The 14,056-nt window shown below is 39.8% G+C and overlaps 3 protein-coding genes across 3 annotated transcripts; 2 read left to right on the top strand and 1 right to left on the bottom strand.

The window, feature by feature from the left end:
• Positions 1–2,051: 2,051 nt before the first annotated feature.
• On the top strand, positions 2,052–4,214 carry LOC128244539 (putative nuclease HARBI1). Its single transcript, XM_052962539.1, has 4 exons — positions 2,052–2,580; positions 3,125–3,260; positions 3,682–3,832; positions 3,999–4,214. The coding sequence occupies exons 1-4, from the start codon at positions 2,052–2,054 to the stop codon at positions 4,185–4,187; spliced, it is 1,005 nt and encodes a 334-aa protein (XP_052818499.1). The 3' UTR covers positions 4,188–4,214.
• Positions 4,215–4,445: 231 nt separating this feature from the next.
• On the bottom strand, positions 4,446–5,478 carry LOC128244538 (uncharacterized). The gene is made up of 3 exons (XM_052962538.1): positions 5,252–5,478; positions 4,954–5,041; positions 4,446–4,547 (listed from the first exon to the last, which is right to left on the bottom strand). The coding sequence occupies exons 1-3, from the start codon at positions 5,476–5,478 to the stop codon at positions 4,446–4,448; spliced, it is 417 nt and encodes a 138-aa protein (XP_052818498.1).
• Positions 5,479–5,810: 332 nt separating this feature from the next.
• LOC128243832 (uncharacterized) lies at positions 5,811–11,069 on the top strand. The gene is made up of 2 exons (XM_052961802.1): positions 5,811–5,944; positions 7,754–11,069. Exon 2 carries the CDS (start codon positions 8,041–8,043, stop codon positions 10,615–10,617), a length of 2,577 nt encoding a protein of 858 aa, XP_052817762.1. The 5' UTR covers positions 5,811–5,944; positions 7,754–8,040; the 3' UTR covers positions 10,618–11,069.
• Positions 11,070–14,056: the final 2,987 nt, after the last annotated feature.

Raw genomic sequence — 14,056 nt, 5'->3', positions numbered from 1 at the left:
TGTGCCCATTGGAACTAACTCTATTTTCGAAATAAATAAGGGGTTCCGGAAAGTAGAGCCAGATACATGGGAGGAGGGTCTGCTACCTAGGGTTAAAATTCAATTTCCCTGTGAAATGTATCAGAGTACCCGTAATGAACCCCAGAGAGACTTTCGCATACGTGCGTTTGACGTGTATAACGGTCTGTTTTCTATGCATTGTTGGCATACTGGCAAAGATATTAACTTCAGCCATAAACTAGACTCAGGCCGTATCCCGACAGGCTCATTCGCAGACATGCACACTCTGCCATGTAATAAAACTCATTTGAATTTGGCCAATAAAATGCTAGACTCAGTATGGGGTATTCAGGCAAACATGGCGACCCAACAGAACCGCTCTCCCATCATCCCCCCGACCCCTGTCTTCTTCCGGTTTGCCCCTTTCTTCACAGCTAGGGGTAAAGCAATGCGTAGGGCTCAATTTAAAGTAACTTATACGTCAACCATTGAGTTCTACTTCTCACCAAGCATGGGAGTAGAAATGTTAATGCTAGGTAATCAGGGAGAGCGTATGAATGGGGCTTATTATGATCCGTATGAAAATGCCGCGGCGGATATACTCCGCTATAATCCCGGTGTACATGCCGAAAACTTCGTAATGCCCCTCACAGTGTATCTGATGGAAGAGACCGGAAATGACGGACTAGCCCCTAGAACCGGCAGCCATGGCCGCCGCCCAGGTCATGCAGGAAGTAGTCGAGAGTGAACTGAAAAAGAAGGGGTTCACCATAGCCCCTAATGTAGTAGATAATATTAGCGTAGTACAGGAAGTAACGTCCGCCGCCGGAGACGGAAGTAGTTTAATGATGATATAGATAATGCTAATCAGTTGCGTAACCCAGAGTTCTATGCTACCGCTATGGAAGGCATGGGCTTTTCGCAGGATGAGATAGCTCTAATGGAGGATGTACTCAATATGGAGCAGGATACAGAGGGGTCTGTAATAGACTATATAATCAAAGAGGGTGTACTCACACAGGCCCTCGCTGACCATGATGACAAGACGACGACAGATGTAGGTCCACTACTTCCGGTACAAGCAGTACCGGAAATAGAAGGTGACGTCCGGGTAACGAACCTAAGAAATCTCCGTCCGGCAGAGGCTTGGAGAGCCATAGGGGTAGAAGACTACTCAGTATGGACTCGTAAAAAGCATGGGTACAACTTTAATTACGTACCCTGGCCCAAACTAGATCAGTATGGTAGTGTAAATAAAAATTTGTGTGACATTAGAGATGTACAGGCCGTAAGGCGTCTGAATGAGGCAGGCTTGATGAAAAAGTTTAAAACTGTAAATAGGGCTCTGACAGTAAATGATCAAATATTTGATAAGGGAAATAGTAAAGTACCTTTGTGGACTAAGTCTGCTAGTCAGCTGCAAGAGAGTACGCTTACCACTCAGATCATTGCGCCAACCCCGTCAGAGTTCGTAGTCGTAGAAACACAGGACGGACTATCACACGTACAAGACACACAGGAGGACATATTCACTGACCCACCCGCCAAACGAGCGAGAACATCTTAGATGGCAGAAAGGTACAAACGTTCAGCTGATGCAGCTGATTTATTTTTAACAAATTTAAAATATACTGAATATGTAGGTCTACACGAATTTGTAAACGCACTTCAATTAGCATTAGAAGTAACATATACTTCATACAGTTCTGCTGATTACAGTTATGCACACATTTCTGACTGGATAATCCTTCATATTTTTACACCATTAGGGTTATCAGTAAATAAAACTCATGCTTTAGCCACAGCTCAAAAGGGAGTAGTTGAAGAACAAACCACAAACAATCGAATATGTTGGCCTGGGGCCGGTTGCTCAAAACCTCCGTTAGGCTTAACGGACCGTTAAACAGCTAACGGTCCGTTATATTTCAACATGGCGTTAATTTTCTGTTGCTCAAAGAAATGTTAAGTTTTAACGATGGAGTTAACGGTGGAACTGACCGTTAAAGTTAATTGAGATAAGAACCTCGATTCAAGTTAACGGCAGCTTTACCATGGCAGGTGTATTTTTACCAAATGTAAGGAAACAGCGTCAGTATAGACATACTCCTCATGTTCAGCATCTTGATGATGGGGAAATGCACGATAGGTATCGTTTCACAAATGATGGCGTAGCATTTTTGGAGGATATCTTGAAGGATGACATAAAAAGAGACACTCACCGGAACAGAGCCCTCAGTGTGCGACAGATGGTTCTTATAACCCTTCGGTTCCTCGCCACAGGGGCGTTTTTCAATGTTGTAGGAGACAGCATGGGTTACCACAAATCAACAGTTTCTCGTGTGGTAACCCACGTGACAGATATTATTTGCAAAAGAATGAAACGATTCATTGTATGGCCTTCCGGCGAAGAGAAGAAAAGAGTGAAGAGCGGATTTTTCACATCGGCAGGCTTCCCTCACGTAGTGGGGTGCGTTGACGGGACACACATCCGTATCCAGGCCCCTTCTGTTGATGAGCCAGCTTATGTCAACCGAAAAGGCTATCATAGTATCAACATGCAGGCAGTTTGCGATCATGAAGGTAAAAAATGATTGAAATTTCACCATAAACATTCTAAAGATCCTTTTCTTGTAAACGCTTTATCAAATATTTTTTGTCAACTCGTCTTAGACCGAAACGGTCATAAAATCTGAAATTTACCCCGATTATCGATCAATACTGGGCATATTCGGTTTGGTCAGAATGTGACAATTATCATAGAACGTTTTACAAATGGTCCCCTAATTGTTTTTCATTTAAGTTAATACAGTTTACCACTCTAACCTAACCATACGCAGGGATGGCTCAATTTGATGATTGAGGGATTTTAGTTGGGACATACAGCTCTTAGTGCTCCCTCTCTCCCCCGACATCGACACAAATAAACTTACATTTGTGATTGTACATTAAAGAACATTAAGGAACCGTCCCTGATGATATGGGCTGGAGGCCTTCATGCAATAAATGTTTGAATTGAATTGATGATTAAAAAAATGCGAATGTTGTTTATAATCATGTCATGAAATTGTAAGACTGAACGTGCTGTTAATCTAATTGGTAAATAACTAAATCATTATTTTCCCAGGATTGTTCACAAGTGTCAACGCCAGTTGGCCGAGCTCGTGCCATGATGCACACGTGTTCAGGACATCAGGGCTGTGCAACAGGCTACAACGAGACAATCAATGTATGGAAGATGGGGTGCTTCTTGGAGATAGTGGGTAAGTAGCATATACAAAGCATGATGTCATCAGATGAAATTCGTAGCTGTACCGTGGTCTAGTTGTTAATTATTAACACTTCACTTTCAATCAAGGGGTCGCATGTTTTTATTCCCTGTCGCATCACTAAACGTACTAATCGTCTCGCGGGAGGGACGTTAAATGGGGGTTAGTGCTATACACTGATGCACGTTAAAGAACCAGGGTAGCTCAAACCAGGGTTACATTCTGTCTGTGCACAGCATGCTCCAAAAATTGAAATGACTAATATCCTTAAGGGAGCAATCGCTGAATGAGCAAGGCCCGAGGGCGAGTATAAACAATCTTACACACGCCCGTATGATTACAAGATTGTAACATCGGGACGTTGTTGTTTTTTTGTCAATTTTATTATTGATATTGTTTTTATTCCCCGCCACAGGTATCCTTTACGGCCATTCCTCATGACGCCGTTTATGAACGCTGACACTCCTGCCAAGGAGAGGTACCAGCTAGCCCATACTAGAACCCGGGTTTGCATAGAAAGGACCTTTGGTAGGCTCAAGCGGCGCTCCCACGTGCTGCACAGTGAGGTACTTTCTTGCATATGTTTTTTGAATACTCGGACTAAGTTTATTCAGTCTATAGTTTAAGTGCATAAAGTGACTGCTTTCATTTTTAACTTTACTGTTCGCCTTTATCATATGTGATGATATTAAAAACTTTGCTATGATTACTATTTATTTATTTTTATTTCAGATCAGACTAAGTCCAGACAAGGCCTGTCGCATAGTTACAGCCTGTGCAATTCTACATAATGTAGCAGTCATGTTTAATATGCCAGAGGTAGATGATGTAGATGTCATACAAAACATTGATAATAATGTGCAGGATGATGTTGGTACTGGAACAGCGACACGGGATTTTATTGTTAACAGTTACTTTTAATCAACATCATCATCATCATCATCATCATCATCATCATCATGCTCACATCATCATGTTCAGATAATCATCATCATCATCATCATCATCATGTTCACATCATCAAGTTTACATCATCATCATCATCATCATCATCATCATCATCATCATCATCATCATCATCATCATCATCATGCTGTAATAAAGAATAGCTTTAACAGTTTGTTTTGTTCGTTTTCATTTTTACATATCTATTTACAATACAATACAATTAAATTTAATTTAATTGAAAAATTGGCTTTTTATGAAAGAGTCAACGTCCTCGTTGTCCAAACGCCTCTCATATTTCTCTAGTACCCGTTGCTGTGTCTCAACCAGCTTTTGCTGAAAAAGATTATTATTACTAATTAATTTAATAATAATAATAATAATACTGATAATAATAACATTAATTATAATTATGATAATAATAATAATAATGCTACTGATACTGATACTACTAATACTACTTTACCTACTGCTACTGCTGATGATGGTACTACTCCTGCTGCTGTTACTGCTTCTGATGCTACTACTTCTACTAATGCTACTGCTGCTGCTGCTACTGCTGCTGTTTTTGCTACTACTACGACTACTACTACTACTACTACTACTGCTACCACTAGTACTATAACTAGTACTACTTCACTTCCAGTTCTAATTCTATTACTTTCAATAATAATAATTAGCTGCAACAATCACGAAAACAATAAAAATAATAGGAAATTGATTTTATAAATGATGTTTATACCTTCTTCTCTGACAATGCCACCTGAGATTTGAAGAAACGAATTTGCCACTCGGCAACCTCCTCGCTTAGGGGTTTCTTCCGCTTTGGTCTGCAAACATAAAATCAGAGAATGCAATTATCAATACAAGGTTAAGTTAAAACTGTTAAATGGATATTCTAGAAGCTGCCGTAAACTTGGTTCGTATACGCATTCCATATCAACACAAAAGCCGGTTTACACTTTGACAGTTACACGTTAGTAAATATATTATTTTGTATAGAGAACAAATAACCATATTACTGAAAATGATAAACTAACACAGAAGCTCTCCCTGCAAACGTTGCCCGTAAGCTCGAGGTGCAGGGGTCCTGTTTCACTTCAGTTGGGCATGTTGGCTCGAAATCAGAGGGCTCCTCTCCCTCCTGTGGGACCACTGATGGGATGTTAGCAATACAGCTCAAACCATCTGCAATTAAAAAGCATAAGTTGACGTTTATTTCAAGATAAAGGAACAACACAACAACATTGTATATTGAAGAAATCATATAACTTATTTCATAATAAGTTTCTAAAAATCTGTATTAAATAACAAAGAATTAAAGTACGTTTTGACTTCTTTCAAAATTTACCAACAAGAAAGACAGAAAAGTCAATTGACAGTTAATGACTATCGATTTATCATGCCATTAACATGCTTTTGAAAGTCGACTAAATGTATAATATATATACACTTGTAACTAAGTTGTATGTATATAACGATTGTACATGACAAAATCTCTATTCCAATTAAATTAAGTAACAATGTAAATGTATTCCAGTTAATATTGTGTCACTTTGCAACAGCTCGTAAAGGGAGGTCACTGCGTCGCAATTCAATTTTTGATATAGTTGTCTTTGCGATATTTATACTTGGGAGTTAAATGCTTGATCTTGACATGTGATCGTGTTTCTATAAAACTGACAAAAAATGGTGATTACTGTGGATGTTTCGACAAGTGAATGGAATAACAGGTATGTGTTAATGTTTATGTTTATGTTTAAGCAGCTTTGAAGAGTAAAATTTCACTTATTCGTCAGTGCTTTTCAGTAATAATATATTTCTATTAATAGCAACATGATGTACGTTTATTTTTAGAACATTGGGTTTTCCATATAGCAGTGTTAGCAATCGTACATTATTCAAACTCATACACTGCAAAAATTCAAACCATTTTCGTCAGTGTCCGTCCCTCCTGTTATGCCGCTGAAGCTTGCATTGCCATGAACAGAGACAATCCTCTGTGATTGCTCCGATGCAACCTTTAGACTTGCCAAGCCCCTACCACTGTCGCGTCTCTGCAGCTTTTCACTGTAATTTTTAAGAAAATTTTATTATTCAATGACCAATAACTTAACTTACAGTTTAGTAACAAAAAAATTCTAATGATTTTGTGTGCTGTGAAAATCTTCAAATGAAAACAACATAACAAACCAGTGAAATTATCAACATCACAATATCTTATTGTTTTAAAGATGACATTTGGTATTATTTATTATTTTGCAGTATTCTATATATCTAAGAATTAAACAAATATTTTCACCTTGTCACCTCTTCCTTTGCAATTCTTCTTATATTCTGCCATTTGTTTGATACTTCTTCTGCAGATCTTATGGCAAAGCCCAAAGAGGAAATTATTCCAGCAATTCGGTGCCATTCTTCTTTTTTTTCTGATTTGTAACCTTGTTACTGAAGCTAGAGCGTTAAGTCTCTTTAAGCAACAGGATTTTAACGGAGCGTTATCTTACGCTCCGTTAAGGATTTAACGGACTATTAAGGTAACGTAGCGTTATATTTAACAGAGCTTTTGAGCAACCGGCCCCAGGTTATGTTTGGTTTAAAGATAATGTCAGACTCTATACTCAGGGAAATGGTCAATTACTGTCATCAACAGAACATAATTGGGGGGCTGGGGTAAACTGGACAAATTTTAGATTTTTTAAAGTTCAAATTGAAAAAGTTGAAAGACAAGAAATAAAATTTTTGCTAAGAGATGCGCATGACACACTATTTTTTGACATGGAAGGGAACTTGAATTGTAAATGGGAAGATGACAATACATTACAAAAATGCATTTTAGGTGTATTTATGGAATCAATACCTACAAGTTCCCTTGAAACACTGACCGCTCTTGTACCATCAGACGGTACTAAATTATCTGATTTAAAAAAAACAACATTAGATTCAATCAGTAAAGTGCATTCATCAGCGCTAGGGATCAAAGATAAAGTAAGCACAGTAGGCCAAAACTTAGAATTATTGAAACCCCAGCTCGAAAAAGTGAAAGAAATAGCGGACAATTGGGATAGTTATACTACTAAAATGACCAATGCTGAGACCGCAATTTCCACTCTTGAACAAAAACAGCAATTATTGTCCACGAAAATAGATGACGAAATAAAATTATTGTCTGATAGTCATGGCAATTTGGCACAAGATTTCAGTCAAATTCAAATTCAAAATAAATTCAGAGAATAAAACAAAAAAACAAATGAGAAAAGTGTATCAGAGATTAGATTTAATCTCAATACTGATATGGATACTGATGTAAAAATACCAGGAAATCAGCAATTGTTTGTGTCAGGCCAACTACTCCCAAAAGTACCAAATCAAAATCCGTCTTGGTTCGAAAGAATCAACGATCTCATGCAAGAAATTCAATTACTTAAAGTAGAAATAAATGAGCTAAAAAGTAATGGGGGGTGGGGGAAATATCGGTCCATTGCGTGCCACATATACTAGTGGTAAACGTCCATTTAATACTATCAATTAATACATTTCAGTTACGACTACAAGTCATACAAGCCAAAAAGAGACATCGTCGAGATCAGGGACTGCCCACTGATTCCAGGCACATTGTACTCTGTTGTCATCTGCGGTTTAGATAACATACCCAATATCCACGCTGCTATTGCCCCAAAAAACTTGAAACTCACAAAAAACGGTGAAATCATCAAAACAAAAAACGGAGTATGCCAAGAATACGTTTCAGCCGAGAACATCGCTGCAAACAAACTGCACTCTATAGTGACGTCGCAGTGGTCCACCCCCACAATGCATATACGACGGTATGACCTTGAACGAAAGGAACATTGTCAATGCGGTGAAGAATATTTTAAACTCCATGCCCAGTGCTTGCTTCTGGCACGACGGCCATTCAGACCCAACTTGTCATTTCCAAACAATGCATCTCCATGTCGTCGTCCACACCCTCAGCCAGTCATTACACCGGGGAGTTTACAGTATGAATCGAGCACAGAAAGTATTCAGGGAGATGGAGCCATACTTTCCTGGATTGACCGTGCGGTCTCAGAAATGCAGGAACTTCAAAGGGCTACTGAGTTATTGCCTGCAACCCCCACGCGTGTTCGCCGGGTGCAACATTCAGGATATGCTGGACACCATCAGACACCTAGAGGACCCAGACAGCATAGAACATCAACTCCATCAGCCCCGGAACGTACTCGAAGAAGATTGGGAGGAAGAAGAGGCTCAGAATACGAACGCGAGATCTTCAATGGAAACAGGAGGAGGGGAAATAGGGAGAATCTTAGCAGCCCAAGCAGCCCAGACACGAGCTACAACCCCGACCAATACGGAATCTCCGACTTTTCAACAATCGATTGGGACCCCAACAGCCCGTCCACAAGGTCAAGTCGCGATCACAGCTACAGCCCGCAAAACTCAGGTCGTCATCGACATGCTGCTACGGTACAACGCAGTCACATTAGACGAGGTCCTAGAACGCCTTCTCCGCGAAGAGCCTCTCCAAACAGCACTACTTCAACAGTGGCGTTCCATTATGACAGCCCCGAACGTGAAGATGATTTTAGGTCAGGCTCTGAATGAAATGAACATTATGAGAAATGCACGGGGAGACACATATGTCGACACTTTCATTAAGGCAAACTACGAAGACATGAAGTGCATGACTGTCCAGGAAACCGCCTCTCTCTTTGTACATTGGTGCAGGGAACAAGACATCCCTCCAGAACGACTAATGTTGGACATTTATCTGGTACTGAACAAAACACTCAACAAAGTCAACACTCTGATGCTTCATGGAAGGTCAAACGCCGGTAAGACGTACTGGGCCAACTGTCTCACACCCTTCCCAAATAAGGTTGGCCAGACAATTCCATCGGCAGATTTCGCCTACCAGGACTGCATTGGCAAAGAGGTGATCATAATCCCAGAAATTAACCTTGTAAAGGCAGAACAGGTCGAAGAATTTAAGACGATCACCGAGGGAATGAAAAAAAAAGTAAACATCAAACACAGGGACCCTAGATTTCTTGACAGAACGCCAATCATCTTGAGCTGTAACACCAAACCTTGGGCAACATACTCTCAGGAGGAGGCAGGGCTGCGAAACCGGATGATTTCGTATGAAGATCTCAAAGAAAGCCAGGTATTGAAAGACGTAGGAGATGCAAATCCCAGGTTTTTCGCAAATTGTTTCGCGTTCATAAAAGCAGACTTAGACAAGGACATACATTTCGCCAGCAACTTGCAAGACGACGACTTCCGGTCTGAGGTAGAGGGTGTGATACTTCCGTTTCTCATGCAGCAAACTCAGAACTACGTCTCTCTGGAAGAATATTGGGCAGATGAAATGAAAGAAGCTCAAGATAGGGGACAGTTTGCCATGTTGAACTTGGGTGTGGACCTGGACCGTTATCTCTGCTTAGAACCAGATCGCCTAGACAGGTATCCAATTAATCTCATCAACAGAGACATGCAGAGGGTCATCACTTTATGGATGCAGTGGGCTGGTGACTATTCATGGGCTTGGGACTTTGACAATGCAGTACTGCTGGATCATTCACTGAACAAATACAAAGTAAAAAACATGCCTGCCTACATCATTCAGAAGCTCAAATATCAAAAGGTACGCCTCATCAAGGTCTACAAAATGTATGATCGTGTGCTGTCCAGTATGACAATGGTAGGCAGTTACCTGGTGAAAAAGTCCATCCATGCCATCATCCAGGCCATCTCAAAAATGGAAGAAGCTTATGATCAAAAAAGCAAAAGGTTTGCACCAAAAATAACAAGCACATCAATCAAACAGACACAACAAAATACTTGGATGGAAGATGAAATAATGTCTGAGTGGTACCCGGAAGAAGAACTACCATCTGATCTGAGAAATTTGGGAATTAAAGTAAGACACTCTCCCCCCACCCCTCCTCTGTCGCCTATCCGAAAAAGAAGTAAGCCAGACATGTCAGGAGATGCTCCCGAGGGTGCTAGTTTCTGCGTGCCGAAAGTCAGCGAGCCATTCACTAGTGCAGACACCGGAAGTAAGACCTACTTTCCACACATTTCAGAACAAGATGAAGAAGCAGGACCTAGTACAGTTTCTGATATTTATCATTCTCAGACTCCCAGCATGTCTACTGAGGAAGCTCGAAAAAAAATTGAGCAAGCACTATTAAACATGTCACAGGGTGAAAACCGGAAAAGGGTCGAAGATCAAGTACAGACCTATTTACTCATCTCCCAGGCACAGAAAACCGGAAATGAGGCCGAGCTCACCCGACTTAGGCATTCAAGAAACGAGTACGCCGAGCCCGATGTCCTCGACAAGCACCTAGAAGAAGAACTAGGCTACATCTGGCATGATGTAAAAAACTACCTGTAATCAATGCCGGAAATACGTTATTCAAATCCAGGAGACCCGGAGTACGATGACTTTGACAATTTAAATGATAGCCGTGAAAACCATGTATTTGATGGTTCTGATTTTGTTTTTGATCAATTGTTAGAAGTTTTACAAAGTGTTTATTTAGATGATACTATTGAAATTGTTGTTACAGTTAATCCAAATGAAGTGTACATAGACATGGAGAGAGTTGATTACGAAGCTATTAATTCACAAATTTCACTTTGTCGTGTTCTTATTGACATGTTTATACAAGAATACCCAGATCTTGGGCGTTTTTTGACATTGTATGGCTATGAAACTATGGATGATTGTTATGAAAAGTTACGTATTTTGAACCAAATTAAAATGTTGTATAAGGCTGAAGAATGAATAAATATGTGTTAACAGTTCTAACCAACTTGTTACTAAAAAAAAATAAAAAAATAAACAAAAAGAAGAAGTACTGGGTATTTAATCCCTTCGGGGGTTAAATACTTGGTACTTTTTTTTTTAACACCTAAAAAAAAATTGGCGGGAAAAACCGGTCCGCTGTATATAACGGTGATTAAGAAAAATTACGGGTTGCGAGGACATTCTAACCATGGGTCGAGTTCTATGTCATATAAATCCCTTCGGGATCGCGAAGCGGGCGTAGCCATTTTCAATGACATAGAACTCATTGTGAATATGTCTATATATATCAGAATAGTTACTTTTATGGACATGCAGGGCTTCGACATTTACTCTCAGAGTCTGGTGTATATGCTGCAGGCACTGTAAACGACATATTGACGGGAAAAGACTTCGACAGAGCGCTTACCGCATTTAAAATGATAGATGAAGCTTTGAACTCTCGTCTTCTTACCAACTTTGAAGCTTGGTGCATTGAAAATGATATAGACCTAGATGAAGATTTAGGTATGGCTCTGAGAAACATAAAAGACATTAATAGCATGACAATTACTGAAAAAGACATTTGGAGAAATATAGCCACAACCAAACTTCTTCCTTTATTTGAAGAATTTAGGACAGAATCCCGGCAAATCTCTCCAACATTTAAATTATGGGATGAGTACTTGACAAGAGTTTCAGAACCTTTTAAACTGTTCATATCATCAACTCGCGAACCTGACTGGACTCTCCATAAGTACTTTTGTATTCAAAACTTTGCCTGCTTCCATTGTTGTTTGCATCCAATAGGACCTCATACGCTAAGTACATGACTGTCCAAGTTCTGAATATGAACAGACTACCAAGGGAGGCAGAAGATGGATTTCTACAGGGCTTATTTACTGCAAAATTTTCGAGTGGCAAATTCAACAACGTCTGGCTGGACTACACTCTGGAAGCTACAGAAAATAAAGCTCTTAAAGGCACATGTGGAATTATTGGTCTAACAATGAAAGATGGTGCTTTAGCACGATGGTTTCTCTAACGGCCATTAGCATCTAGATACTCAACTATGTTCCACAATAATGTCTGTCATAAAAATGAAAAGGATGGAACCCACCATGCAGACACCAAAGCAAAACGAGAAAATTATGATAGAAACGTGAACAAAATGGTATCAATGTTTGACAGTTTATTTGTTGATCCATTCAATACCAAAAAGGCACCCGAAAGACTTGTTAACTTCGCAACATGTCAGCAATCAACAGATGAAATTGAACTAAATATGTTGAGCTGCATTGATAAGGGAGAGGAAATGTTGAAGGCCTTTGTATCGGAAAGACTGATAGCAAAACCAGATGGCTCAGACCCACCAGTAAAGGGATTTTTCAGTCCAATGACCAGGAGCAAAGTGAAGACAATGGCCACAAGTAAAATTAAAACTCAGGTGAAACGCACAAACAACATAAATAGTGAAGTAATGTTCCAAAGACTTCTTGCAGTCAATGCCTACAAAAAAGTATCAACAGAACGCGTTTTCGCCTTCGAAAACACGCCTGTTCCAACAAGTCTATTTAGCGAAGATGGTACAATGCTGAAATGTAAAAAATCAGACTTTATGACTATGCTAGAGGGTCTTTTACCGGATAAAATAACTCACATACACAAAGCAGACACATTGATCTTTGATGGAATGGCTCTTGTTCAATCACTTTCGCCACAATCAGAACATCTTACCTTCAGATACATGGCAGAAATGTTCATGAAACATGTCTTTAAAAAAGCTAGTAACATAGCAAATGTGAAAACTGTTCATATAGTTTTTGACAGATACAGTAACATCAGTCTGAAGACACAAACAAGAAATGGCCGTGGTGACAGTTCAACAAAAAAGGCATTGCATATTCACGGAGATTTGGCCATACCAAAAGATTGGAAAGGATTTCTATCAGTAGGCAAGAATAAGGAGCGCCTCATTGCATATTACACGGACTATATTGTTCAGAACTCTGCTCCAGTACTGAAAGGTGGCGAATCTCTATTTATCAGTGGCGGAGCAGAGGATAAATGTTTCCTGTTAACAGATGGATCATGTGAAGAAATAAAAGACTTGCGAAGCAACCATGAAGAGGCAGACACGAGAATAATCATCCATTCAGCATATGCAAAGAAAAAGGGGCTCTGATTGCATAGTAGTCCACAGTCCAGACACTGATGTTCTAGTTTTACTTTTACATCATTTTGCAGCCATAGGAGTGGGTAAAATGTACATGAGTACTGGAAGGACTGGTATCCATACTGATTCCAAACGCTATATTCCAATTCACGACTTATTTGACATGCTATCTGAAGATCAAATGAATGCTATGCTATCAGTGTACTGTCTTACCGGTTGTGATACAACAAGCTCCTTTTATGGAAAAGGGAAAAAGAAAGCGTTCAAGCTACTTATGCAGAGTTCATCAAAATACCAGCCCTTAAGTGATATGGGTGAAGACGCCTCATTAAACCCCATACAAAAATCTGCATATGTTACATTTGTGGCTGATCTATACGGCAGCAGTGGATGTTCAACATTCAATTCAATCCGAAGTGTTAAAGCATTGAAATCACTTGCACCTAAAAATCTCCCCCCGACAGAAAATAGCTTCCATCTGCATTGCCTTCGATGTGTTATCCAGCTTTGGATATGGCGACATGCTCTCATTGGAATACATCATCTACCATCACCGACACAGTTTGGCTATGAAACAAATCCAGACAACGGAACACTACAGCCTGTAATGATGAACCAACCTGTAGCAGCACCTGAGTTGTTAAACGACATGGTCTGCAATTGTTCTTTATGCTGTGATGACTGTTCTTGCTTTAGAAACAAACAGCCCTGCACAGGGGCATGCGGTTGTGACGGTAGTACCTAAAATGAATCTACCGATACCATATGTATAAATGTCTTCACCCTGACATCGTTGATACATGAAGAGGACTTGGACCTGTTTTTGGAGAACTAGATGTTGATAAACATATGATCATAGCTATAATTGTT

Source organism: Mya arenaria, chromosome 8 (genome assembly GCF_026914265.1).
Source record: "Mya arenaria isolate MELC-2E11 chromosome 8, ASM2691426v1".
Classification (NCBI taxonomy): domain Eukaryota; kingdom Metazoa; phylum Mollusca; class Bivalvia; order Myida; family Myidae; genus Mya; species Mya arenaria.
Note: the sequence above shows the minus strand (reverse complement) of the source record. Positions and strands in the feature narration are given on the sequence as shown.